The sequence below is a fragment of the Aricia agestis genome, chromosome Z (assembly GCF_905147365.1).
Source record: "Aricia agestis chromosome Z, ilAriAges1.1, whole genome shotgun sequence".
Classification (NCBI taxonomy): Eukaryota; Metazoa; Arthropoda; class Insecta; order Lepidoptera; family Lycaenidae; genus Aricia; species Aricia agestis.
Genome location: NC_056428.1, coordinates 24486077 through 24510552, shown reverse-complemented (window position 1 = coordinate 24510552; position 24476 = coordinate 24486077). Strand labels below are relative to the sequence as shown.

Below are 24476 nucleotides of genomic sequence, written 5' to 3'. Positions count from 1 at the left end.
CATCATACGACGATAAATAAATTAAGTAGGATTTACGTAGGTTGGAAAAAATATTATTTTCTTGTATAATATAATATCGAGTACCTCTCAGTCGAAGACGGATTTAAAAAATCGAAGGGGATTACAATAAGAGCTTACCGACGAAAGAAAAACAAGTTAGGAAAATATACAAAATATATATCGTTGCTAACAGTAAACAGTTCATCATCACGTACTATTCTGCTTCTTCAAACTCCAGAAATTGCCTTTTAACGATCTCTTCTAGAGTCGCTCTGTTGTCTTCGTAAATGTTGCCACCGATACACCAGATATAGCAGAATATGAAGCAATGCGCTAAATAAACTTTCAGAGCGGCCTTGTCCGAAAACCTTTCTCCTGGTTCGGATAACAAGGCTCCTAGTAGTGAGCATAAGGCCGACACTTTACTAATATTGACCTATAAAAATAATTTTTTTTCAGATAGACACAGAATATTTTTTGGAGATACACTACGAATAATAAAAAACTACTTAGGAAGAGTAACTGTGTCAAAAAAAAATCCACGAGTCTCCAAAATGAGTACCGAATACATGCATACCTTATGCATGTATTTGGTACACAATTTTGTGTATTTATAAAAGTGATATGGGAGTTACGTTTCCTTGGTTTTTATTATTCGTAGAAGATACATAATATATTTTAAGGCGAGGATAAACCCCAATTTGTTATTCCGTGACTCCCGGTTTACCTAGTTCCAATATAATTACGAAGTGTTAAAAAATATGAGATATAAAGCACAATATTTAAAATACCTTAAACAATAAATATTTTAATAAAACGTAATACTTTGGCTGTAATTAATTTACTCACCTCCGAAATAGATTATTTCATCGAAATATAAGTATTAACTAGGATAATTATACGTTTTATTTGAATAAATTGTTAGTAAATCCATATTAAAATCTCTTTAACCGAACAATTTTGTTTCTTAATATTTATTTCCAAAGATATTTAAAAAAAACATAAAAAATAGAGAAGATCCGCCAAAGTAGTTACAGTTTTATGCTAAGCTAAAATGAATCTTATTGCAATGCGTTTACGCTTGGTCTTTGGTTGTGTGCAAGGTTATCGTTTTTGATTTAGATTAATCCCCCCGCCTTAAGGTAGCAGTAACCTTTGATTATATTCAAACGCTGTACCTGTTTTATTCCAACCCCGCAAATGGTGTTGACATGGTCCAATCCAGCTTCTAGCATCTTGAACAGCTCATAAAGGAAGTCAGAATTTTCCTGATTGAAGAGATTCTTCTCAACGGAATCCTCTAGCCAGGACCGCACGTATGGGAGGAAGCCCAAATCGCTAGGATCGACGTATACCATCCCACAGCGGGACACAGTGGCTGGTGATGCTTGGGCTAAATCCGACACCTAAACAATTAATTATTTATGTTTGCAAGTACTTTAAATTAATTTAAGTTTGCAAGTACTTTCAGAATAAGTAAAATTTTATTATAGATATTATATAAGTAAGTACTTAATAATAAATTGATTACGTAAACGGAAACTTATGGTTTCATGTTTTTCGTCTAGCATTAAAATAAGTATTTGAATTATGGAAATAAGTAAGTAATTTGCAGAAATATTAAGAAATGTGTACCTCAAATAGCATATGAACGTAAGGTGTTAGCTTAATCCTCTCCGAGTTGGAAAGGCATAGCATTTTGTTGTCATCAAGTACAGTGTTCATGTTTTCAATCCATACAGCATCTACTGGACCGTCGCATATTATCCATTGATGATCAGGTTCTTCACACTAAATATTCCATATTTGGTTATATACAAAGTGTAACAAATTACAAAACTAAGTGATAATACTTAAGGGTGTGTGTGTGTTCCTTATTATAGATTCACTGTCAAAGTAGAAGCGCTTTTTTTGTGATTTGTATCGGCAAGCGCCCTAGCGACACGAATTCACCGATGTACGAGCTTACTTTTTGCAAGAACAAGACTAGGCGTGCAAGACCAAGACCAAGACTAGTCGAGTCTTGGTCTTGCTTTGCTCATTTCGTAAATCACAAAAAAATTTGCTAATTCAGCGAATTACTTCCACAGTGAACTCTATATTATCAGGAACACATTATAACATTTTTTTCATCGATTTCTAAAGGATCCAAAAATATTTTTAGTTTAGGGCCTGTTTCACAGTTCACCACTTCCAGATAAGTGCCGGATAGGCTATCTACAGACCACAACTTAACTTGACAGATAGAGTATGGCGCATCTGTCAAATAAGTTGTGGATAGCATATCCGGCACCTTATCAGGAAGTGGTGAAACAGGCCCCTCGCTTACTTGAACAGCCGTCCTTAAAGATAAGGGTAGGATTCCGTCGTGCCATTCCAGAGTTTGTAAGTTCACTTCACCATAGAGTTCACCAATGCTCAAACTTTTCGGGTTCATAATGTATTCGTGTACTCTTTGGTAGTGCGGACCTTCTGTTCCTCTTTCACATAGACGAGTGTATGTGTCACCTAATACCTTTTGAACGTGTTAAGTATGTATTATATTATTATAAATTAATAAACACAGTAAATAAAATATTAGAATTATAAAGAGCTGGAAAAATAATATAATTATACATTTTATGTTTAGTGAGGTGTGCAAAGATTGTGAAAGTCGAAAGATTGATAGCAAGTTGCAAGTATGGAACATACTTTTAATACGACTGTCTTGCCACCACCAGTTGGTCCAACGAGCATAACTCCCCAACGAACAATCATCGTCTCGTGCAGTTGTATCACTTTCGTAATTTGCCGCTCTACCACTTGAAGTTTTCTCTCCAAGAGCACTGATTCTAAACACAAACATGAATATAACCATGAAGTAAAATGTAAATTTTAAGTAAAGTTTTCAATGGTTTGTTTCCTTTTAACTTAAGCAAAAGATAGAGACGAAAGAAATACTTTACATTAATCCAGAATTAACTGAAATAACTGGCTACTTACTAATGCCTTCAATTAATGTTCCATAATCACGAACAGGCAGCTGTATACCAGGGAACAAATCGGACAAAATGCCAGCAAAAAGCAAAGCATCCGCCGCAAGAAACTTTGGCAGATTGCTATCGTTTAGGGCACATAATAAGGTAATTTCTTCGTGCTGGTCGGGATTGGCACGTTTAAGAGCACCGGCCATCACCTAGAATTTTTTGGCATTATCGTAAATTTTATACCTGACACACCTATATCAAGTATTATACTTTTCCCACTTACAAGTACACTCTTCACAGCTCTCATGCCAAAATCATAATGGTCTTGCTTGGAAAGCTGTTCGCTGGACAACTTATACATTTGAACCATTTTCTTTGCAAGACCTTTAGAAGATTCAAATCCTTCAGAGTACAAGATCACTTCAGCTATCAGAGCTGTTAAAAGATTTTTGTCGAATCAACAGAAGAGAAGTAATTAAATAAACATTACTAATTAATACCTATTTTTGAACCTTACCATAATCTGGTACCATCATAGATATTGGACGAAATAGGGCTTTAAGGTTATCTGGCAATTCAGTTCGCCCAGCATAACCTGGGTTCATGGTGATAAAAGCAGCGCATGACCTCACCAGCTTGATCTCACGTCCCTCGAACATGAATCTAATAAGAACAAGACGTAGAAGTAACAAGCTATCGTTTACAGACTTGTACTTAATTCTTATAATAACTTTCTACGATTTTTAATTGGAAATAAAATTCTTATCCGGGTCTCTGTGGCTCTGTGGCTCAGTTGGTGGGCTATTGGCATTTGGCAGCTCAAGCCGGGGGTCGCGGGTTGGAATCCCGCCGACGGAACAAAAATTTTACAAAGTTCCTGGGTCATGAATGTGTATTAAATATGTGTATCATAATATAATAAAAATCTTAAATATATGTATAGTATAAAACTTTTATAAAGACTTTTATAATAAAAGTATTAAATATATCTTCGTTGTCTGGTACCCGTAACATAAGTCCTTCAGGTACTTACCACTGTGCTTAACACCAGACTGACGTGGTGTGAAGCGACCATAGATATTACTATTATACTATTATTATTATTAATGTAATTTTTTATTTTATTTTAATTTTATTAACGGTATTAATGTAACTTTACCTAGATTGCTTAGCAACTTTGGCGTTCCGTATAGTGATCAGCTGTTGAGCAATGACGGACAATACTTCGATGTCGATCCGGTTGAATTCATCGAAGCAGCACCAAGCACCAGAAGTAGCCAGGCCGGAGAAGAAACGACCCATCATCTTGTAGTCTAGACCTGTGCGTTATTGTTGGTAAGTTTCATCATTTAAAAGAGGTCAAGTTTGATGACTTAAAATAAGGTAAATTTTAGAGAAGTTGATTAGGTAGCCCAGCCCAGCCGACAGATCACGGCAGACATGGAATAGACACAACCGGGCCAAATTCTTGGTGCGAAAACCTAATAATAACAAAAAGGATATGGGTGAAAAGCCGAAAAAGAAATAGATGACCTCAATTCTAAATAAAAAAATAAAATAAAAACCCGGCCAAATCCGCCACCTGTCTGTGAATCAATTTCTTAGAAGATACAAACCTTCAGAACAGTTGAAGACCACACACTGTATAGCTAGTGACTTAGCGAGGTCCTTTGTGGTCTCGGTCTTGCCGGTTCCCGCAGGGCCCGCCGGGGCTCCCCCTAGGTCCAACTGTAGGGCTCCCATTAGACACAGGTAACAGCGATCGGTCAGAGGTGTTATTACTAGAACCCCTAAAGTGATTATAGAGTTAGTAAGTAGACCGTAGAACACAGTAAGACGTATTAATTGCAAAATACTTTTTCTTTTGAATATTAATAAATAATAAAATATTACCTCCAGCTCCTAAATACTCATGTCCGTAAATGTATTGAGCGTTTGACATTCTCGCCATACAGTTATCTATGTCATTCTCCCAATAATATCTGATCATTTTAAGCCATTCAAAGTCGGTTCTAAAAATGAAAATTTATAATACGAGTATTAGCATTGATAAAAATCTTTAAACGTTCTGTGCATCCAGGTTGAATATTGTTTATTTTATTTTTCGAATAGTTTAAGATGTATTTTAAAAATTGTAAATACTTACGTAAGTATTTGAAAATTACTTACGCTTTCTGTACATGTTTTTCAACCATGTGTGTTATTGTGTCCCTAGCATGGACATCAACAGTAATCAGAGCACAAAGCACCTTCCTGAAAAGTGGACTAAGATCCTTTCTTGTAAGCGCGGCGAGATCATTTAAATCACTGACACATTTCTGCTCATAATTTAACAGAGCGGTATCAATGCGCAATGGATTGTTCAAGTCGAATATTTCATGGACTCCCCTGGCCCACATAATTTGAGAAACAGTTAAAACCACCTAATGGAAAAAATATTTTGGTTACGTAACACGTAATTTATTGGGATTATCCTAATAACATGAGAACTTAGGTTTTACCTGATTTGGATGTAAAGGAGCCCAATCGACTCTACTACGTTGCATGTAGTCCTTGAGTGCAAATTTCATGCAACGCTTAACTGACGCAAACATAGCTTCTTCGACTTTGCCTAACCAGTCTTCTACGTTTCCACGAGCTTTGAGACCCTTAAAAAGTATATTTACCATAAAAAAATGTTACGGATGTCTATGTACTAAAACTTATACGTAGTTAGAGCCAGCAAGAGCAGTGAGGGACCTTATTGATTTACTTTTATCGAACTGATAATTATTTCAATGTCGTCTTACCTTTCCCAAATTGACTCTTTCACCTTCTGGAGACAACATAGCTATTATATCAGTAGTAAGATCTTCGGGTGCCGCGGTTTTTGCGAGTTTCGCTTGTAGAGCATCTCTTGTATGAAATGACATTTCCCTTTCTACCAAAGTACCGTCTTCAGTAATTTCCATTTCACTTTCAGGCAAACGAACGCCGAATTCCAGTTTGGCAATCGCATCGAAACATTTTCTCAAATGTGGTTGTACGGCATGAGGGTTGCGAGTCTAGTATTATGATAAAATAGTAAAATAAATGCCAGTTTGATTCAAAATGACTGAAAGGTATCGTTTGTTGGATTAAGATTACCTGCGCTAATATCTCCAGGAGTTCATCGTTTGACAAGAAGAAGAAACGTGGGAATGCTACACGTTTAGTTTCCAAGTATGCTTCCAAGCACTTCATAATTTGATCCAACATTTCGTTGTTCCTTACAAACTCTTCGTATAGTTTTGGTTGCGTAGCCGCTGGCATTGCCAGAGGAACCTAAATAGATAACAATAAGAAATTCAAATCATTTGATCTGTTGTAATATACAATCTTTTCAATTGTTTCGAATTTACCTTCGCAACTTTCCTCATTATATCTTTCCAGGATTTGTCTACAATCGTGAACAATTTTGTTTCGTTAGGCAACTGCCTCTGGATATCTGGAGCGGAGAATATCACCATCAAATACATCCAAGTCTGTTGGCATGAATACCATTCCTCCTATATATCAGACATATTTAATGTACATTTTCTGAGAATTGTTATCGGTAGAAATGAAAAAAAATCCACGTTCATTACTATTTTTAAAATATGACAGGATTAATTAACAGGATTTTAAGGAATTAACAAGATTAATGAACAGGGGAAATACTAACCAAAGTTTTCGAAAATAGGTCTAAATTCTTAGCCCATTCCTCGACTCGGCTTTTTATAGGTCCAGAGTTTCTAGAACTCAATATAGTGCTGACATGGATATTGCTTTCGTCGAGACACGCTTGGATTTCATCTAAGCCACCCAATATGTAAACATCCCTTGAGTCTTTATGCAATACCACAGGAAACTCTAAAGAAGCCCACATTTCTTCAACCTGTAAATAAAGTTGCTTTAAAGAAGTATATAATATTATTACTTAAAGAGTTAAAGGCATTAAAATGTCTTAATATGAAAATTCCCGCAAGAAAAGTTTTAAAAACTCGTAACTACTCGTAAAAAACGAAGCTAGTCTGTATCCGTTTTTATAATAATTATTCTACTCGGAATTATTGAAAAAATAATATTATGTACTTATAGTCTGTACAAACTAACCTTTTTGAGAAGTGCCTCTAAACCAGCTTCTGAACTTGCTTGACCAGCCACTTCCATCAGCTCTTCAGCGTGCTGAAAAGCTTGCAGCTCCTCCAACATTTTCAGAGTGACGACTGTCTCCGGTGTGAATCTAGTTTTTAATATCTCCTCAACTTTCATCCAATGCCTCGGTTTTAAGGCTGGATTACGTAAGTAAGACATCACTGGCAGCTGAAAATTAAGTTTCAGATTTGATTAGATAAGATTTAAGGTATTCTAGGCCAAAAATAGATAATAATTTAAATTATACCTTCTCCTTAATAATATCTATGGTTTCTTTGCATTTGGGCACAGTGTTATTCTTAGGCAAACCTTTATCGAGTTGATTAAATATTTTAGCGTAATTTATTGTATTGGTTTGGATATCTTCTATATCTAATGTATTAAAGGGCACTTCGTACCTAAAATATTATTAAGTTTAAAATGAATATTTTTAAAACATCGTCATGGTCAAAGTAATCAGTAAATGCGGAGGAGAACATACCACGATTGGTACAAATGATTCCATTCTCTAGATGATTTCCACAGCATTTGCCGTAACTTCACATCGTTTATAGTTTCATCAAGTTGTTCCAGTCGTGAAGGTGGTATCTATAAAATCATACGTAGAGTTATATAAAAGTTTAAAAAATAGTGTATATAGTCGACCTTTTCTATAATATCACCTTAAATATTTTCTGCCATTCTCGTATTAGTTTGTTTCTCTCCGAGCAAATATTTAGCTGTTCCATTAGTTCATCGAGAGTTTCCATGACTTTCTCCATATCTGACGTGTCATCGTAGAGCCATTCTTGCTATAACGCAACAGTTTTTTTTATTAATATATCCTTTTCAGAACATCTTCCCTTAGAATAATAATAATTATTATCTGACCATTCTTCGTCTGTACTTCTACGTACAGTAAGTCATCCTTTCTCTAGGTTAATTATTTTTTATCTCTGTCCGTACTATCACAATTTAAATATATGTATAATAGCTACATTAAATAAAAAATATTACTTTACCGCGACTTGTTCTCTCAGTTTGTTGACTTGAATCATCAGAGCCATTATATCCTTGCCCACCTCGGTAGAAAACATATCGGTCAGCTTACCGCGAGTCTCCAAACGAGCATCGACGTTTGTGCGGAGAGTACTAAGCGCAATACTTAATCCTAAAACATATCGTTGTATTCTACAAAATAGTCTCGATTTCTTCTTGTAATAGAGTAAAAGTAATAATTTCTGTATTTTTATTAATCTTCCAAAAGTAAGAACTAGATTGTGTTATAGAATAATCGAGCTATTGATATCTTACCTAAGAAATCAGTTACATCGTCTGGCGGTGTAGCAATATTAAATTCGCCCATCAAATCATACAATTCTCTTAAATATTCCAGCTTTTCTTCTAGCTTACTAACCCTTTCTTCTAGGCCGTTGAGAAGAAAACTATATTCAACTAATTCACCGGCATTCTCTGGTTCTCTAAATATGTCGTTGTTCACCGATTGTATACCAGCTAATATTTCATCAATACATTCCCGCCCGATTCTAAATAAAAAATGGGTTTTAATAGCAATGACTATAAAGAATTTTAGTTGTTTAACTAAGGATACCTGTTTATAATTGTAATATAATTTGTAACTTACGTAGGTGTTGTAACATTTATTACGTCAAATAGTCTCCTAGGATGTGGCCTGAAGAGCTCTTTAAATGGTTCTACACAAAGAAAAATTAGCCCTAAAGGTTGGTAGCCAACGACATCCTCTATAGTTTCCATTTGTTTGACGAATTTATCACAAAGCCTCCTCAATTCGTTCACGTCTCTTTCTTCTTTGATATCGTTAATATCTATTTCGTTGGCTTCTTTAAAATTGTCCATAAATGTTTTCATACGTTTCAGAAATGTCCACACGCATTCGAAAGCAGTTTTAAAAGCAGTAGATATGTAAATAATGTTGCTTAACATGACTTTATCTTGATTCATTAGGAAATATAGATCTGGCGATTGTCCAGCTGACCACTCCACTTGTTTACCCATAATCGTTGGTTGAACGAATATTTGCAAGCTCTCATCATTCAGATAGTTACGAAAAACTCTTACATATTCATTCCAATAGGATGTGATTTTATCTACGTAGGAGTAAATTACTTCTGGGCTGGGATTCAACTCTACTTCACCAGAAGGGAGTACATACGCGTCTACTTGAACGAGTGCCCACTATAATAAAAACTTTTAATTTATAGCACAATAAGAATAATTTTAAAGAACTAGAAGGGGTAGGTGTAATTTGCACTTCTTTGATCTACAAGATAAAATGTGATTTAATAATTTCATGAGCAGAAATCAGAATAGTTACCTTACAAGTATCAGTTACTCTAGGTACGACTTCCAAGACTTCATCAACATCAGTACCATTCAAAAGCTCATCTGATGGCATGAAACTGTCATGCGTACGGAGCATATTTGACATCGCACGGTTCGATAATTTCGTCAAACGGTACAGCATATAGTTGGTCATGTAGTCAGCAAGCTTTATAAAGCTGTGATAAACACATTTGAGTTTATAGTTTAATTTAATTTATCTCTACATAATATTATAAATTTATAACACAACGTCGCTTTTTTCCCTCATGTCCCTTTGTTCCCTTTTATCTTTAAAACTACGCAACGGATTTTGATGCAGTTTTCTTTAATAGATAGAGTGATTAAAGAGGAAGGTTTATAAGTATAATAACATTCATTAAATAGTGGAGAAATACTGTTAATTTTGGGGTTTATAATGTGATGTCGTAAATGATTACATTTTTTTCCACTTACATTGCAAACGCAATCTGAACTCTACGAGATTTATCAAAATAATGTACTAAGTATAATTATTGTACACTATGAAAAGGTCTACAGAAAACTCCGCGATGTTATATGTCTATCTCTTATGGATATCCCACAATAACATTTTTTTGTAATTTACTTTTAACTTCAAATAATGGCTAATTTTCGAAGCGATTTTAACCAATACGACAAAAATCCTTATTCAATTAAATACTTTAAATACATTATTGATTTAATATAGATCTATATGGCCCTTTACAGCATAATATGATTTAAATGAATAATATTTTCGAAGATTTAAAAATTGCGGGACGTAGCTTTTGCGGCGGCACCAACCAATGCGGGCCACGGGTAGTAAATAGTAATGAATATAATGAAAAAGTAAAAACTACTGAATCGATTTTAATAATTTCTTCAGTGAGTGACATAGGCTTTAATATATTTTATAACCGTGGGAAGCCGGGGCGGGTCGCTAGTTAATCATAATTCATAAGTCCAAAATAAAAGCGTTTTAGATATATCGAGAATAATTGCTTTACCCCTAGTAGAATCTAGTTTCACTTCTACCTATCTTATGTTAAACCAACTTGAATCTACATATTACCTAGCAAGTCTCTCGCAATACTTTCTCTTGTTCGCCTTTTCAGTATACGACATGCCTCCTACCGGCTGTCCCCTTATAATCTGTAGCGGTGGTATGTTTCGGTCATCGAATGTGAAACCCTGTTTGAACAGAGCCTCGTGACAAGCCGTTGTGATCACTTCCAGCACTATCGACCTGAATTCCGTCAACTTGCCCTGGATATATTCTATGCGTTTCATCTACAATTTGACAGATATTTGAAATTAGAGTGTTCAATACCATTGTTTGAAGAACGATCATTGTGAGTCGTTTTCATCTGTTGCCATTTTTCATTCCATATTAACCAAGTCATTCACGAAAACGCGATTAATCATTAATGACGACCAAAATAGACTAATCACCTGGACTTCAACGAAATAAAAGAAAGCCGTGTCCATATCTCTGGACACATCAGCGAAACTCTTCAGGTACATGTCGCAGCACATAGCCTGTATGTTGAGCAGCGCTCTACCCAACACGGGAGTCAAAATGAACAGTTTCTTGGCAATCTTCTCTCGTGTCTTGCTGTATTTGCGGAACAATATCGACTTCCGCCACATGTAGAACGCCTTCCAGTAACGGTAGACTCGGAAAAAAGTTATCTGTAATAATTATTACTAGAGATCGCCCAATGGTCAAAATTCGACCTCAAATAAAAATTAAATTATAAGTTTCTAATTCTGCTTCTGCTAGTATTGAAATCTCAGTTGACTGTCAGACATTTAATTTATTTATAATAGGGAAGATACGATATTTTTATTTTTGAGTTTATTTTAAAGAACTCCTTGTAGAATAGACCACAAGTATGTTTAATAATCGGACAAGTGCGAGTCGGACTCGCGCACGAAGGGTTCCGTACCGGTATAGAGCGAAAGTATACAAAAAATTGTGTTTTGTGTATGGGATAAATATTTATTTTATTTTAATTTTATTATTAATTATTAAAGTACAAACATAATTAAGGATTTTGTGTAAATTTCAATTGCTTAGCTGTTACCATTATTGATTATGAGCAAAAATTGCAAAAAAAAATCGCGTTTGTTGTATGGGAGCCCCCCCTAAACATTTAATTTATTGTTTTTAGTGTTTGTTGTTATAGCGGTAACAGATATACGCATCCTGTGAAAATTTCAGAAGTCTAGCTTTAGCGGTACTTGAGTTACAGCCTGGAGACATACAGACAGACAGACAGACATCGAAGTCTTAGTAATAGGGTCCCGTTTTTACCCTTTGGGTACGGAACCCTAAAAAATTAAAACACTGGTCTGGAATTTCCTGCAAAAAATGCGGTTTAAAATTGACAATTTAAATTTTGGCGCCAAAACGGATCTATAGTCTGTATGACGTCACTACAGTTTGACAATAATTATTGACAATGGCCCCACCTGATCAAACCTCTCAAAAAGTTGTCATATAACCCTTTACAACATAATATGATTTAAATAAATATTTTCGAAGATATAATTCTAAAATTGCGGGACCGTGTACCTAGCTTTTGCGGCGGTCCGCGGTACCCGACCAATGCGGGCCACGGGTTACCTAATGAATATACTTAATTAAAAACTACTGAGTACTGAATCGATTTTAACCATTATTTTCAGGGAGTGACATATTTTTGTAAAAAAACAATATTTTATAAAATATTAACCTTGCAGTTTACTTAATATAATTTTAACGTTTTAATAGCAAAATTTTCATAAATATTATATATGCATGTTCTCTTTTTAATGTCTTAGTAACCACTCATGACTCTTATTTGGGTTAATGTACGGCGTAAAGTACCCTATGTGGCTACTTGCGCCAGTCTAGATTTTTGCTAGTAATAGTAAAACCTTATGGCTTCTCTCTAACAGATGAAGAACTAGGGAGATAAGCCTCGCGTTCCACTTGACGTTAAAAACAATCAAAACGCTCAAAAAAGGAGGCATTTTGGGCGTTTTGATCGTTTTTAACGGTAAGTGGAACGCGGGGAAGATGGTCAATTTGAATCTAGACTGACGCAAGTGAACTCTCTTTTAACATACGTCAGTCAATTTCACGAATATGGTGTACTCCTGTTCCCAGGCGTCAAGTTTGGTGAACACCATTTCGTTGGTGAAATGAGTGACGCCGCAAGCGCTGATCGTAAAATAGTTCCTTCTGTCGATTTCCGCATATGGCACCACCCTGTAAAAAGTTTATTTTTATTATGAAAACCCTCGTCAAAAATCGTTTGCTGAAAATTTTAGGAGTTTGAATGATGATGCCTCATACTAAGCGATATTGCTTATGGGGCCTCTAAAAATTGTCTAAGGCATGTTTGAGGAATCTTGATCACCTTTTTTTAAAGTGAAAATTTTAACTAGGAACATTTGTCCATTGGGTGAGTTTCCGTGTTATAATTAATGGCTTCTTGGTTCTGACTATACCACTTACTTGAGATAATACGGCGTAAAGTGTACATTCTGGGGCTGGACCGCGTAGGTCATATACAAGAACCCGCCACTCCTGTCTTTCCGGATACACTCTATGACCTCCTTCTGTGACGTCACTACCGGTTTCACCTTCAGAGGGTCACCGGTGTACTCTATCTTCACTTCTAGACTTGACCTTGAGTCGGATTCTTTTATCTTGAATTTCTTCTTTCTCTCTAAAAGTAACAATTTTTTTTAAATACTTAATACAATACAGGTTACCAACTGTTAAAGCGCGGTATCGGGTACAGCAGGACCTCATTAATCCGAACCCTTTTTAATCCACATACCAATACATACCAAGTACGGGTACCTCAGTAATCTGAAGTCCGAACGCCCCAACCCCGCCACTTCTTCACCGCCTATTTCTTTAATTTCATAAAATGTACCCTACAGATTACTTGTACTTAGATAAATCCAAAAGCCCCATAAATCCGTATCCTTATAACTAGTAAAATGCGACTAAAATATCATGTGAGTTTTTTTATTTCGACATAAGTATTGTATTTGTCACAACCCCCTGTCCCACAAAATTTTCGTGACCCACCTAGAATTCTGGATTAAAAATATGTTAGGACTTAGGGTTGCCAATCATACTTTATAATAACGTATTCTACTTTATTCTTGATAACTTAGATACTTTATACTTTTACATACAAATAAAATATGTAAAAATACTTTATTTTCAACCTTTACTGTGATGCCTATTTTCATTATTGGTACTTACAGTACTTACGATTTACAATTGCTGAACGAAATAGAGCATCAATAAATAAAAAAAAAAGAATCGTTTATTTATTTAAATTAAAATTTTGATTGTCAAACAAGCTTTGTAACATTTAAAGGTAACAAAAAATTATTAGTATGTGCTAAAAGTACGTTTTTAGAACAATAAAAACATAAAATTTAAAAAATATGTACTTACTTTTTTATCCCTAATACTTTATATTTTATTTCCTATCCAAACTTGTTTATACGTTTTTTTTATGAAAAAAAGTTGTCAACCTTAGGCGCGTGCGGATAATATCTATACTTACAAGCTTTAAATCAGGCGATTCATCGTATCTTTTATTTTATTCCCTAGAGTGACTAGACTATTCATTTTTCTGCAAGCTGTCTGCTAGAATAACTGTAGCCTGTAGGGGGCTCTCGTGGCCACTTTATTTTAGTAAACTGTGGTCTACCACACGTCCACACCTTACCTTCTTCAGAGCGAATCGGCCCCAACTGGAGTTTAGCTGGTTTGCGCTCTCTTCTGTACCTATTTTCTTGGGCCTCAGTGAATCCTGTCTGTAAAATATAGTACTTAGGTAATTGAATTATTGTTATCTTATTAATTATTATTTACTACTCACCACAATAATACATATTAAATCAAGGTTACAGTTAGAATTCATGCAAAATTAATGTACTTACTTAATAAAAATAAAAAATAATTTAAACACAAGACGTCTTAAATCCGTCATAAAAAATAATAACCATAAACCATAGTACTTTGTCTAAATACTAATGCTTTGTTCAAACCTACGCGACCAAGCGACTGCGAAGCGGGAGCGTCAAGTTGTCAAATGGTTTAAAAAAAGAAGTCTAGTTACAAAACACACATTTGACAACTTGACGCTCCCGCTTCGCAGTCGCTTGGTCGCGTAGGTTTGGCCTAAGCTTTACTGAATTTTACCAATACTAAATATAATATGCATATTCAGTAGGTCTGAGAATCGGCTACTGACTATTGATAGGTAAGTGCATTTGTTGAATAAATAAATTTATAGTAAACTAGCTGGCCCGGCAAACGTTTCTTTGCCATATAGCCTATAGGCCTCGTGGATATCTCTAGTGGCGCGGCGTGTGGCAGATTCAGGCAACACGTGGATGTCAGAGTGCGATCAGCTGTAAAATACGGTTTACTATAATAATACTCCACCCGTTTTAACTTGGCGCTAGCGGTCATTGACTCCCTGTCAAAAACTTGTCATTTTCCATATAAACTGCGATTGACAACGAAGTGTCAGATATTGTCAGTCGTGGTTTTATATGGAAAATGACAAGTTTTTGACAGGGAGTCAATGACCGCTAGCGACAAGTTAAAACGGGTGGAGTATAGTTAAAAATGAAAACACGTTGAAAACGTTAAGTGCTCTGAAAAAGGAAAATATGGCCGGTACGAGGTACTGTTGTGTTGTAGGGTGCAAAAATTCCCAATCTCGGATTCGTGAATTAACGTTTTATTCGTTTCTGACACGGAATTGGGAAACGTATCGAAATCAACATGCCGATTATTAATCATGCTTAAATCTAAATCTCGCAGGAATATTTCTAAAATATCACGTGCAAGTTATTTTTAATATCATTGTTTCATTAAGGATATGGGCCTCTGATGCCCGAAATAAATGATTTGATTTGATTATTTAGTCACTTCAGTAAAATAATATGGGCGAAAATCGAAATACCTTATATGGCAAAACAACGTTTATCGGGACAGCTAGTAAGATATAAAATTACGTTTTACCAATTAAAATAATGATACGTAGACTAGGAGAGTCGGCGCATGAGTACCGGAAACTATTCCACCTCAATTTTTTTATGCGATCGTCTTCAAATTGCCCTTCTGATGATATAAATGCATGTTGCCAGGGCGCAACCCGGTACCATATTGTTTAAACAAACATTGTTTAAACAATTGCAAGGAATTGTTATTTTTCATCCGAACAATTTTTTTTTATATTCTGCATTGAAATACCAATAAAAAAGGTCCTATGACTTTTTACGATAAAGTTAATCTTTTTAAAGAAGGATATGAATTTTTAAAGGTTCGAAAAACCTCAAATTTGGGTACTTTCGACCGATGAAAAATATATTAAAAGAAATAATAATGTCAAAGTAATATTTTTTTTTAATTCTATATACAATAGTTAATAATATTGTTAATAGAGATTTCAAAAAATTTCATTGTTTATATCTTTCTTTTATCTTAGCAAAAGTAGACAAAAAATTGTGTGTTTTGTATGGGAGCCCCCCTTAAACAATTACTTTATTTTAATTTTATTATTAATTATTAAAGTAAAAATATAAGTAAGGATTTCGTGAAATTTTCAAGTACCCAAATTTGAGGTTTTTCGAACCTTTAAAAATTCATATCTTTAAAAATATTAATTTTATCGTAAAAAGTCATAGGACCTTTTTTATGAGTATTTCAATAAAGAATATTAAAAAAAAATTGTTTGGTTTAAAAATAATTTGGTTTAAAAGTAAAATAATAAACAATGTTTGTTTAAACAATATGGCACCGGGTTGCGCCCTGGCATTATGCATTTATATCATCAGGAGGGCAATTTGAAGAGGATCGCATAAAAAATTGAGCTGGAATAGTTTTCGGTACTCATGCGCCGACTCGTGCTGGTCTAACGTAATGATTAAGGCGACGCGACGCCTTGATAATTTGGCTGTAGCGATATCGATTTTTCTCAGCAATGACTAAAGCTAAATTTAAGTTCTTTGTCATTAGGTATGTGGTCAGTATTCATCATGTCTTTGAATTACCCATAGCATAACACGATTAATCAACTTTTATAACACAGAATAATCAATCAAAAAGACCTCTGTAAAAATAGGGATTCCTATTTTGTCAACAGAGGAGAGTGATTTAAGCTTCCAAAAGTTGTACATAAGTAGATTGGTTCAAGCATACAGTTTAATTTGCCCAAAGCTTATATGAAATGTATTTATGGTTTTTAAATTTCGCTACGCCCTTTCCATTTTTTAACCGACTTCGAAAAAGAAGGAGGTTATATTATGTTCGTCTGTTTTTTTTTGTATGTTCAACCATAATGCTCTTCCATTGCTTGTTTTCTATGAGAGACCGGACCGGCGCCTCGCAAAGAAACCGATGATCTCCAAACTAGGCAAGGCCTGTATAAGTCAGTATCTCGGTGGTCCTAATTTTACAAAAATTAATTTCACCGGAAGGAATTAGACGCGTTTGCGGTTTCATCGCACATTTTCTACGAAGCTATTCAAAGAGTGCACTATCACAGAAAATTAAACTTGCTTGGTAATTAGCATCATGCTTTTCTTAAATCGCCAGATTATGAAGTACTACGTATAAAAATAATTTTGAAGCTGCCTTTACCAAAAATGAACTCTAGTTTTGCAAGAAGATTTAGTCCTTTTACACCGATTTAAATATACAATAATGTTAACCAAAAATGCGTCATAAAAGATAGTTCATTAAAAGAAGTAAAGAGAAATGTAAAAAACTCTAGAATCTAGATTATCCAGATAAAGAGCAAATGCTACGAGAGTGGAGAGATAAATAAATTCTTAAATTATATTTAACTGTGGTGACTGGTGGTAGTGGTACCCACAATTCGCCCGCTAGGTATAGGTAGGCATAGTAGGTAGGTACTTATTAACTTTATGGTGTGAAGAGATTAGAGAGAAGGAAATACTATTGGAAACAATCGAACACAAGTTTGCCACTATAAAACTATAAAATATAAATGTCATTTTTATGAAGTAGGTATATTGTATTAAGTATAATTAAATTTTTTTTCCCGTGGTGCTTCCCCCTTTGTTCGGACATCAATGTCATTACAATTTGGCTGTCTCCCGCTTTGCTTGGGGAGGTAAATTGGATATCTCCTACTTCTCCTAAATTTCTTCTGATTAATTTCGTTGCGGGTCCCAAGACAGATTTAGCTTGTCCCTCGGGCATCCCTGAGATCATATCAAAGGGTTTTCGTGGTTGGTTACCACTATTGATCCTGGCGACACAAGAGTTGCAGTGGTGGGAAATGTGTGGTGGGCCTTTTGCCCGTTAAAAAAAAAAGGACGATATTTGATTTTTTGGGTTAGTAGGCCTCTTAAATATTGAACTATTCTTTTTTTGGTGAAAAGGGATGACTAACAATCGATTAGCATGAAAAAAGTAAGTAGGTCAAGTAGCACAACAATACCAAAGGCTCCGGTTGGTTTTCAACGAACTCGATCTTTTCCATGAGTTTTTTATGGGGTATGTGGAAAGGAATTTCATACTTTTTCCTGTAATAGAAATAAATATTATCTTCTAGAAATAGCTACTTGAAAAGTTTTAATAATTTTAATAACATCTTTTTGACAGCATCTTTCCCGCGTTCCAGATGACGTTAGAAACGCTCACGCTCAAGACCGTAGTTTTTCCCGTTCCACTAGCATGTGAGTAGCGTCAGTGATACAAACCCAAGTGGAACGGATTATGGATCGTTTTGAGCGTTTTGAGAAAAGTTTAAAAAAATAACTATAATTTTTTTATACATAATAGGTACATTGAACCGAACTTGGATATTACGATCCTTTTCTTCAAGTCGTAAATAAAAGTAATTTTATTGTCTTCTAGATAAATGATTGGTCTCGCGCGCGCGCTCACGCGCGAGACCAATCATTCTGATTCTAAGTTTATTGTTTATATAGACTTTACATTTATTTTACAAATAAAATACGTAATATTATATTTCTTTCGTTTATAGTACTTATTACATTTTTTTACTAAAGTAATCATATTTTAATATAGTTAAACTTTTATTATGTTTGAGTTTTTACATTGAATCATATATTCTAGTAACAAAACCACATACTTTGAATATTGGCTATTGTCACAATCTATCTATACTAATATTATAAATGCGAAAGTATCTCTGTCTGTCTGTCTGTCTGTCTCGCTTTCACGCCAAAACTACTGAACCGATTGTAACGAAATTTTATACACAGATAGTCTAAAGCCTGAGAAAGGACATAGGCTACTTTTTAACTGGAAAAAGGGGTTGTAAGGGGGTGAAAATGCGTAAATTTGGTCAAATTAAGTTAGTTCCAAAAACTCAAAACAGATGGCGCCAAGAGTCCCCTAGATCGCGCTATTGCTTGCTCATGCGTATTTCTATAAGAGGTGGTACCATGTTAAGTTAGACTTTACCATTCTTTCGATTGTTATACACGTTACTAACTAATAACTCACCTACCAACTTAGATATCAAATTCAAAAACAACAGCGCCAAAACTACTGAACCTATTGTAATGTAATTTTGTACACAGATAGTCTAAAGCCTGAGAAAGGACATAGGCTACTTCTTACTGGAAAAAGGGGTTGTAAGGGGGTGTTTATGCGTAAATTTGTTAAAATTAAGTTAGTTCCAAAAACTAGAACAGATGGCGCCAAGAGTCGCCTAGATCGCGCTATCGCTTGCTCATATGTATTTCTATAAAAGGTGGTACCATGTTGAGTTAATATTTCAATTCTTTCGATTGTTATAGTATGTAATTAAATAACTCACGTACCAACATAGATATCAGAAACAACAGACTACCAATAATAAAAACTAAATAGTTTATGAGTATTGGGCAAAGCTAAAGTGTAATGCAGCTAAGTTGTGTAACGCTAAATAAGCTTGGTATAAAAAAGTTTAATTAAAAAAAACATATTTTGTGCACACTACACGGCTGTTTTGGGTATTTTGATTTAAGGGATACCAGGGTTTCGAAAAAGCTTTTGACACCAATTTTATTGACACCGCGCGCTATAAACTGAAGTCCACGCGGACGAAGTCGCGGGCAACAGCTAGTCTTCTATATCTATATAACTTTATAAGTATATAAAACTCATAGGTGACTGACTGACAATGTGATCTATCAACGCACAGCCCAAACCACTGGACGGATCGGGCTGAAATTTTGAATGCAGGCAGATGTTATGACGAAGGCATCCGCTAAGAAAGGATTTTGATAAATTCCAACCCTAAGGGGCTAAAATAGGGGATGAAAGTTTGTATATAATAATACGTCTTCTTAACGCGAGCAAAGCCGCGGGCAAAAGCTCGTGTACATATAAACGTTAGGTAACAATACCGCTTAGGCTTTAGCTTTGATTCAGACCGCAACGTGATGCGTAGATGAAAATTAGTATTAATTATTATATTTTATAAGAAATCATATGACCTTTCATTTAAAACAATTTATTTTCCAATCAAAATATTTCATTAAATGTTATTTAATTTATTTAATTAAAATATTATTTGTAATGAAATAATATAAAGTTTTTTTGTCTCTACTCTCTCCTGATAACTTTCCGAACATGGCTTTCGCGATATAGCTACGTTAAAATTTAAAAAATACTAGAACGCCCACTTTGACCCATCTTCGTCAAGTGTCGTTTTGAGCGAAAATGATGACGTCATCAGTGACAAAACAATTTGGCATTCGGGGCAGGCTACTCGACTGGTTCGTTTCTTACCTTGGCGGGAGAGAACAAACCGTAGTGGTAAACCGACATGAATCTCTAAAATATTTTGCAACTTCTGGCGTTCCTCAAGGTTCGCATTTAGGACCAATATTGTTTTTATTGTTCATCAACGATATTGCATCTTGTATACACCACTGCCGGTGTTCTTTGTTTGCTGATGATATGAAGATTTCAAGAGTTATTAAATTTATAATATTAAATTTCATCCGATTCCTTTTTACTTCAATCAGATCTTGACCGTATCCACCAGTGGTGTCTTGACAATAAAATGGAATTAAATGCCTCCAAATGTCGCCACATCAAATTCTCAAAGAAAAAGAAAGTTTTGCCAACTTGCTACCACATAGACAATTGCTCAATTGCACAAACACCGGAAATTCGCGACTTAGAAATACTAATTGACTCCAAACTAACTTTTGTGCCACATTTTGACTACATGATAAAGAAAGCATCGAAGATGTTAGGGTTTGTCAAGCGTAACTCAAAAGACTTTAGGCGCACTGACACTAGGATTCTATTGTATAATAACTTCGTACGCAGCATATTAGAATTCGGGAGTATTATTTGGAACCCCTGTTATGAAGTCCATTAACAACGTATCGAATCGATTCAGAGATCTTTTAAGAGATACTTGGCATATGTCACCTCGCAGATCAACAATAAATTGCAATACAATGACAGACTTTCAGTTTTTAAAATTGATAAATTATTAGATCGTAGACGCATGCTTGATCTGGTATTCCTGAGAGATCTTGTCACAGGTTCCACCCCTTGCCAGGAACTGTTACAAACCATAGGACTAGTAGTACCCAGGCCCAATACTAGCCTTTCTTTAATATTCCCAGGCATAAAACTAATGTCGGCAAGAACGCTCCTATAATAAGAATGATCAATTCATATAACATCTGGCATAAAGTATATGATTTAGACATTTTGCATGATCGCTCCACAACCTTTAGGAAGAAAATTTTATGTTGCTAAATAATTAATATTCATTGCATTTTTAATTTTTAAAAAATTGTATACTTATTTTTTTTTTTGGCATTTGACATTTCTTTAATTGATGTTTTTTTTTTATTATTAAATAAGGGGGCAAACGAGCAACCGGGTCACCTGATGGTAAGCAACTACCGTTGCCCACGGACACTCGCAACATCAGAAGAGCTGCAGTAAGAGGGAATACGCTCTTTTCTTGAAGGTTTGCAGGTCGTATCGGTCTGGAAATACTGCTGTTGACAGTTCATTCCAGAGTTTTACAGTGCGCGACAGAAAGCGAAAAACGCGCTGTGGAAGACTGCCACTCATCAAGGTGATGAGGATGGTATGTTTTTCGCGTGGGACGATAGCGAAAAGTTGCAGGTGGTATGATTCTGAACAATTCCTCAGAGCACTCCCCGTGATACAACCGATAGAAGATGCAGAGTGAAGCTACATCTCGGCGTAATTCCAGGGGGTCCAAGCTGTTTGAAACACTATGGCAGTCAACAATTCGAGCAGCCCTTCGTTGGATACGATCCAGAGGGAGCAGTTGGTATTTTGGCGCCCCTGCCCTGAGATGAGAACAACATTCCATATGAGGCCGAACCTGCGCCTTGTAGAGTTGTAGGCGTTGGTCCGGACTAAAGTACTGTCTCGCTCTGTTAAGTACACCAAGCTTCTTCGAGGCTAATTTGGCCTTACTCTCAAGATGATATCGGAACTGGACTTCGCTCGATATGTTGACTCGATTGTTTGTCGCTTAGCAATCCCTGGCCGTCCAAGTATCGAACAAGCTGGCTATTGATAATGGATTCCATTATCTTCGAGAAAAGAGAGGTTATAGCGATTGGTCTGTAGTTGGAAGGATTTGAGCGGTCACCTTTTTTGGGGATCGGGTGCAGCAAGGCTGTCTTCCAGGAAGCCGGGACGATGCCATTGGAATAGGAGAGCCGAAAAAGACGCGTCAAGACCGGAGCCAACTCTGGAGCACACTTTTTCAACACAATAGGCGGGATTCCGTCAGGCCCACTCGATGGATATCAAGGGAACAGAGGGCTTTTTGCACTGAGCGCTGATGAAACCGAATATCCGACATGATGCTCGTGCATCGCGGTATGGTCGGCGGTTTCTGCACCCCGTCATCCAGGGTCGAGTTTGACGCAAAGAGCTTGCCCAGAAGATCGGCTTTGTCCTTTGCGTCCTGGGCCAACGATCAATTTCCTACGTGTAGGGATGGTAGGGTTGGCTTGCAGAAATTTCCTTCAATAGCTTTGGCCAGAGACCAGAATGAACGGGTTCCCGAGGGGAGGCACTCAAGTGTATGTAACTATTGAGTAATAATGTATTTTTTTAAAGTATCTATTGTATTAATAATTTCAATTTATTGACATGTTAATTTTTTGGACATTTTTTTTTGTGTGTAAATTAATTTTTTTCTGACATTATCTAATTTTTCTTGTAATTTTCATTCTCTCATGTAATAATTAATTGTAAATTAACTTTTCTAGTTGTTAAGTCTTGTCTAATGTTGAGTTGTGTTTTAAAAAATAATGTTGTGCATGTCTTTAATTGACATGAATACTGAATATGGACCTAAATGTTAGTTATTTAAGGAAGCTTGTATTCATTTTGTTGACATGCCTTATAAATAAATAAATAAATATTGTGCTGCGTAAACGATAAAAGTTTCGCAAAAATCATATAATATCAAATAATTTTTGTCCTTTGAAAGTTTAAAAAAAGTATATATAATTTGTAAAAAAAAGTATATTTTTAAATATAGGTAAGTAAAGGTACTTTTTTAATATAATCCGAAGACGTTTTGGTATATCTTAAGAAGCTTGCCACAATTAATACTTCAATCTTTTTTATGCTAAACAAAGGTTGGCAGCTTTTATTTGCATCTCTGTTTTATTGTTTACGTTGTAAGAAGTGTAACAAGGAGAGAAACAATATAAGCTGGCTTATATTGTTTATTTATATTAGGTCGTATTAAGACGCCGATTTTGGGCGCTTGACAGACGAGAGGTAAGTCTTTTCTTCATTCTATACTTACTTTAAAATAAAAAATAAATATGTACTGGTTTTTTTATTTCTTTTGACAAGCGCTTCTCGTACTTCCCATCACTAGTTCTGATTTATGACATGCCGTGAATTTGAATTGGCCAATCGTAATGCTTTTCTTCTCTCTCCCCCCGCGCTTACCTCAGCACATTGACACAATGATTTGTTAAGAGAAATCAAAACATTAGGTGTCTATTGGGTTATGTGGTCGCTGGCAGAAGGGGACGTTTTGAGCGTTTTGGTCAAAATTAACGTCATCTGGAACGCAGCCCCTATATCATGTGGCGTCATCGTATGGCGAGTAGCGTCATAAATAGGACACGCCCAAAGTTCTACAAACTTCAGATTAATATTTTCAGGAATAAAATATATTTAGAGAAGAAAAACGAAGTAAGTAAGTAAGTACCTATCACGATTGTGAATTCCGTGGTCGCTACTATTATTTACCTTTTATACGAAACGGGAGCATTATGAACATTTCTTTGCATCGTTTCTATAGCTGGCAAAGTTATATGTCCTTTTCGCCTTAAAGGTTCTCCATCCATATTGAACATGGTTTCATGTAATTAAAATAATATAGACGTCTCATTAATTACTGTTCATAACTAATACTAATTAAATTAATGAGTACTATTTTTTAACAGGATCGCGCGTCGATATGTTGAATTCGTAAAAAACGAAATCTCCAAGGTTACAAATAAATATGCCACAGTCTTGCCAGAGTCGAGCACCATCAAAAGAGAGCAAAGAGAATATAATCACTACGTTTTAGATAAGAGGTAAACGTAAACGACGTAAACGTAATCGATGTACGGGAACAACAGCTATTTAAAACTAGAGTCCACTATAACTACCTAACCCTACACTAAACTACTAAACCTAACCACTATAAAGATAAAAAAGGTCTCATTTGATAGTTAAAGCGCTTATTCCACTTCACTAAATTTAGAAGTTCTAAATGATTTAGTGACTAAATTTAGTCAAGTGAAATAACATTTAGAAAGCAAGGATCCTAATTAGTGTACTAAATCGGTAAAAGTGTGGCTTCTATATAAATTGACTTTAATACAGATTTAGCAGTTCCCACTACAGATAAAAGGTTGAAACCATCTGGCAACACTGATTTAGTCATTCGGGAGCCACATTTTTTTCCGATTTAG

At 35.3% G+C, this 24476-nt stretch overlaps 1 protein-coding gene across 1 annotated transcript in view; it reads right to left on the bottom strand.

The window, feature by feature from the left end:
* LOC121739480 (dynein axonemal heavy chain 6) overlaps window positions 1-23889 on the bottom strand; it is a 69864-nt gene extending 45975 nt beyond the window's left edge. Inside the window, exons 1-32 of the mRNA XM_042131966.1 lie at window positions 23764-23889; window positions 17960-18044; window positions 14207-14294; window positions 12967-13180; window positions 12576-12717; window positions 10914-11153; window positions 10534-10751; window positions 9457-9640; window positions 8746-9317; window positions 8415-8647; window positions 8123-8271; window positions 7784-7912; window positions 7603-7709; window positions 7369-7519; window positions 7080-7289; window positions 6649-6861; window positions 6347-6493; window positions 6093-6269; window positions 5756-6010; window positions 5468-5614; window positions 5136-5389; window positions 4860-4978; window positions 4583-4756; window positions 4126-4285; window positions 3484-3629; window positions 3250-3401; window positions 2983-3175; window positions 2692-2831; window positions 2330-2515; window positions 1636-1791; window positions 1179-1406; window positions 216-436 (exon numbers count right to left, since the gene is read on the bottom strand). Coding sequence (XP_041987900.1) covers window positions 216-436; window positions 1179-1406; window positions 1636-1791; window positions 2330-2515; window positions 2692-2831; window positions 2983-3175; window positions 3250-3401; window positions 3484-3629; window positions 4126-4285; window positions 4583-4756; window positions 4860-4978; window positions 5136-5389; window positions 5468-5614; window positions 5756-6010; window positions 6093-6269; window positions 6347-6493; window positions 6649-6861; window positions 7080-7289; window positions 7369-7519; window positions 7603-7709; window positions 7784-7912; window positions 8123-8271; window positions 8415-8647; window positions 8746-9317; window positions 9457-9640; window positions 10534-10751; window positions 10914-11153; window positions 12576-12717; window positions 12967-13180; window positions 14207-14294; window positions 17960-18044; window positions 23764-23870 — 5897 coding nt within the window. The 5' untranslated portion in view covers window positions 23871-23889. The remainder of the gene's footprint in view (window positions 1-215; window positions 437-1178; window positions 1407-1635; window positions 1792-2329; window positions 2516-2691; window positions 2832-2982; window positions 3176-3249; window positions 3402-3483; window positions 3630-4125; window positions 4286-4582; window positions 4757-4859; window positions 4979-5135; window positions 5390-5467; window positions 5615-5755; window positions 6011-6092; window positions 6270-6346; window positions 6494-6648; window positions 6862-7079; window positions 7290-7368; window positions 7520-7602; window positions 7710-7783; window positions 7913-8122; window positions 8272-8414; window positions 8648-8745; window positions 9318-9456; window positions 9641-10533; window positions 10752-10913; window positions 11154-12575; window positions 12718-12966; window positions 13181-14206; window positions 14295-17959; window positions 18045-23763) is intronic.
* Window positions 23890-24476: the final 587 nt, after the last annotated feature.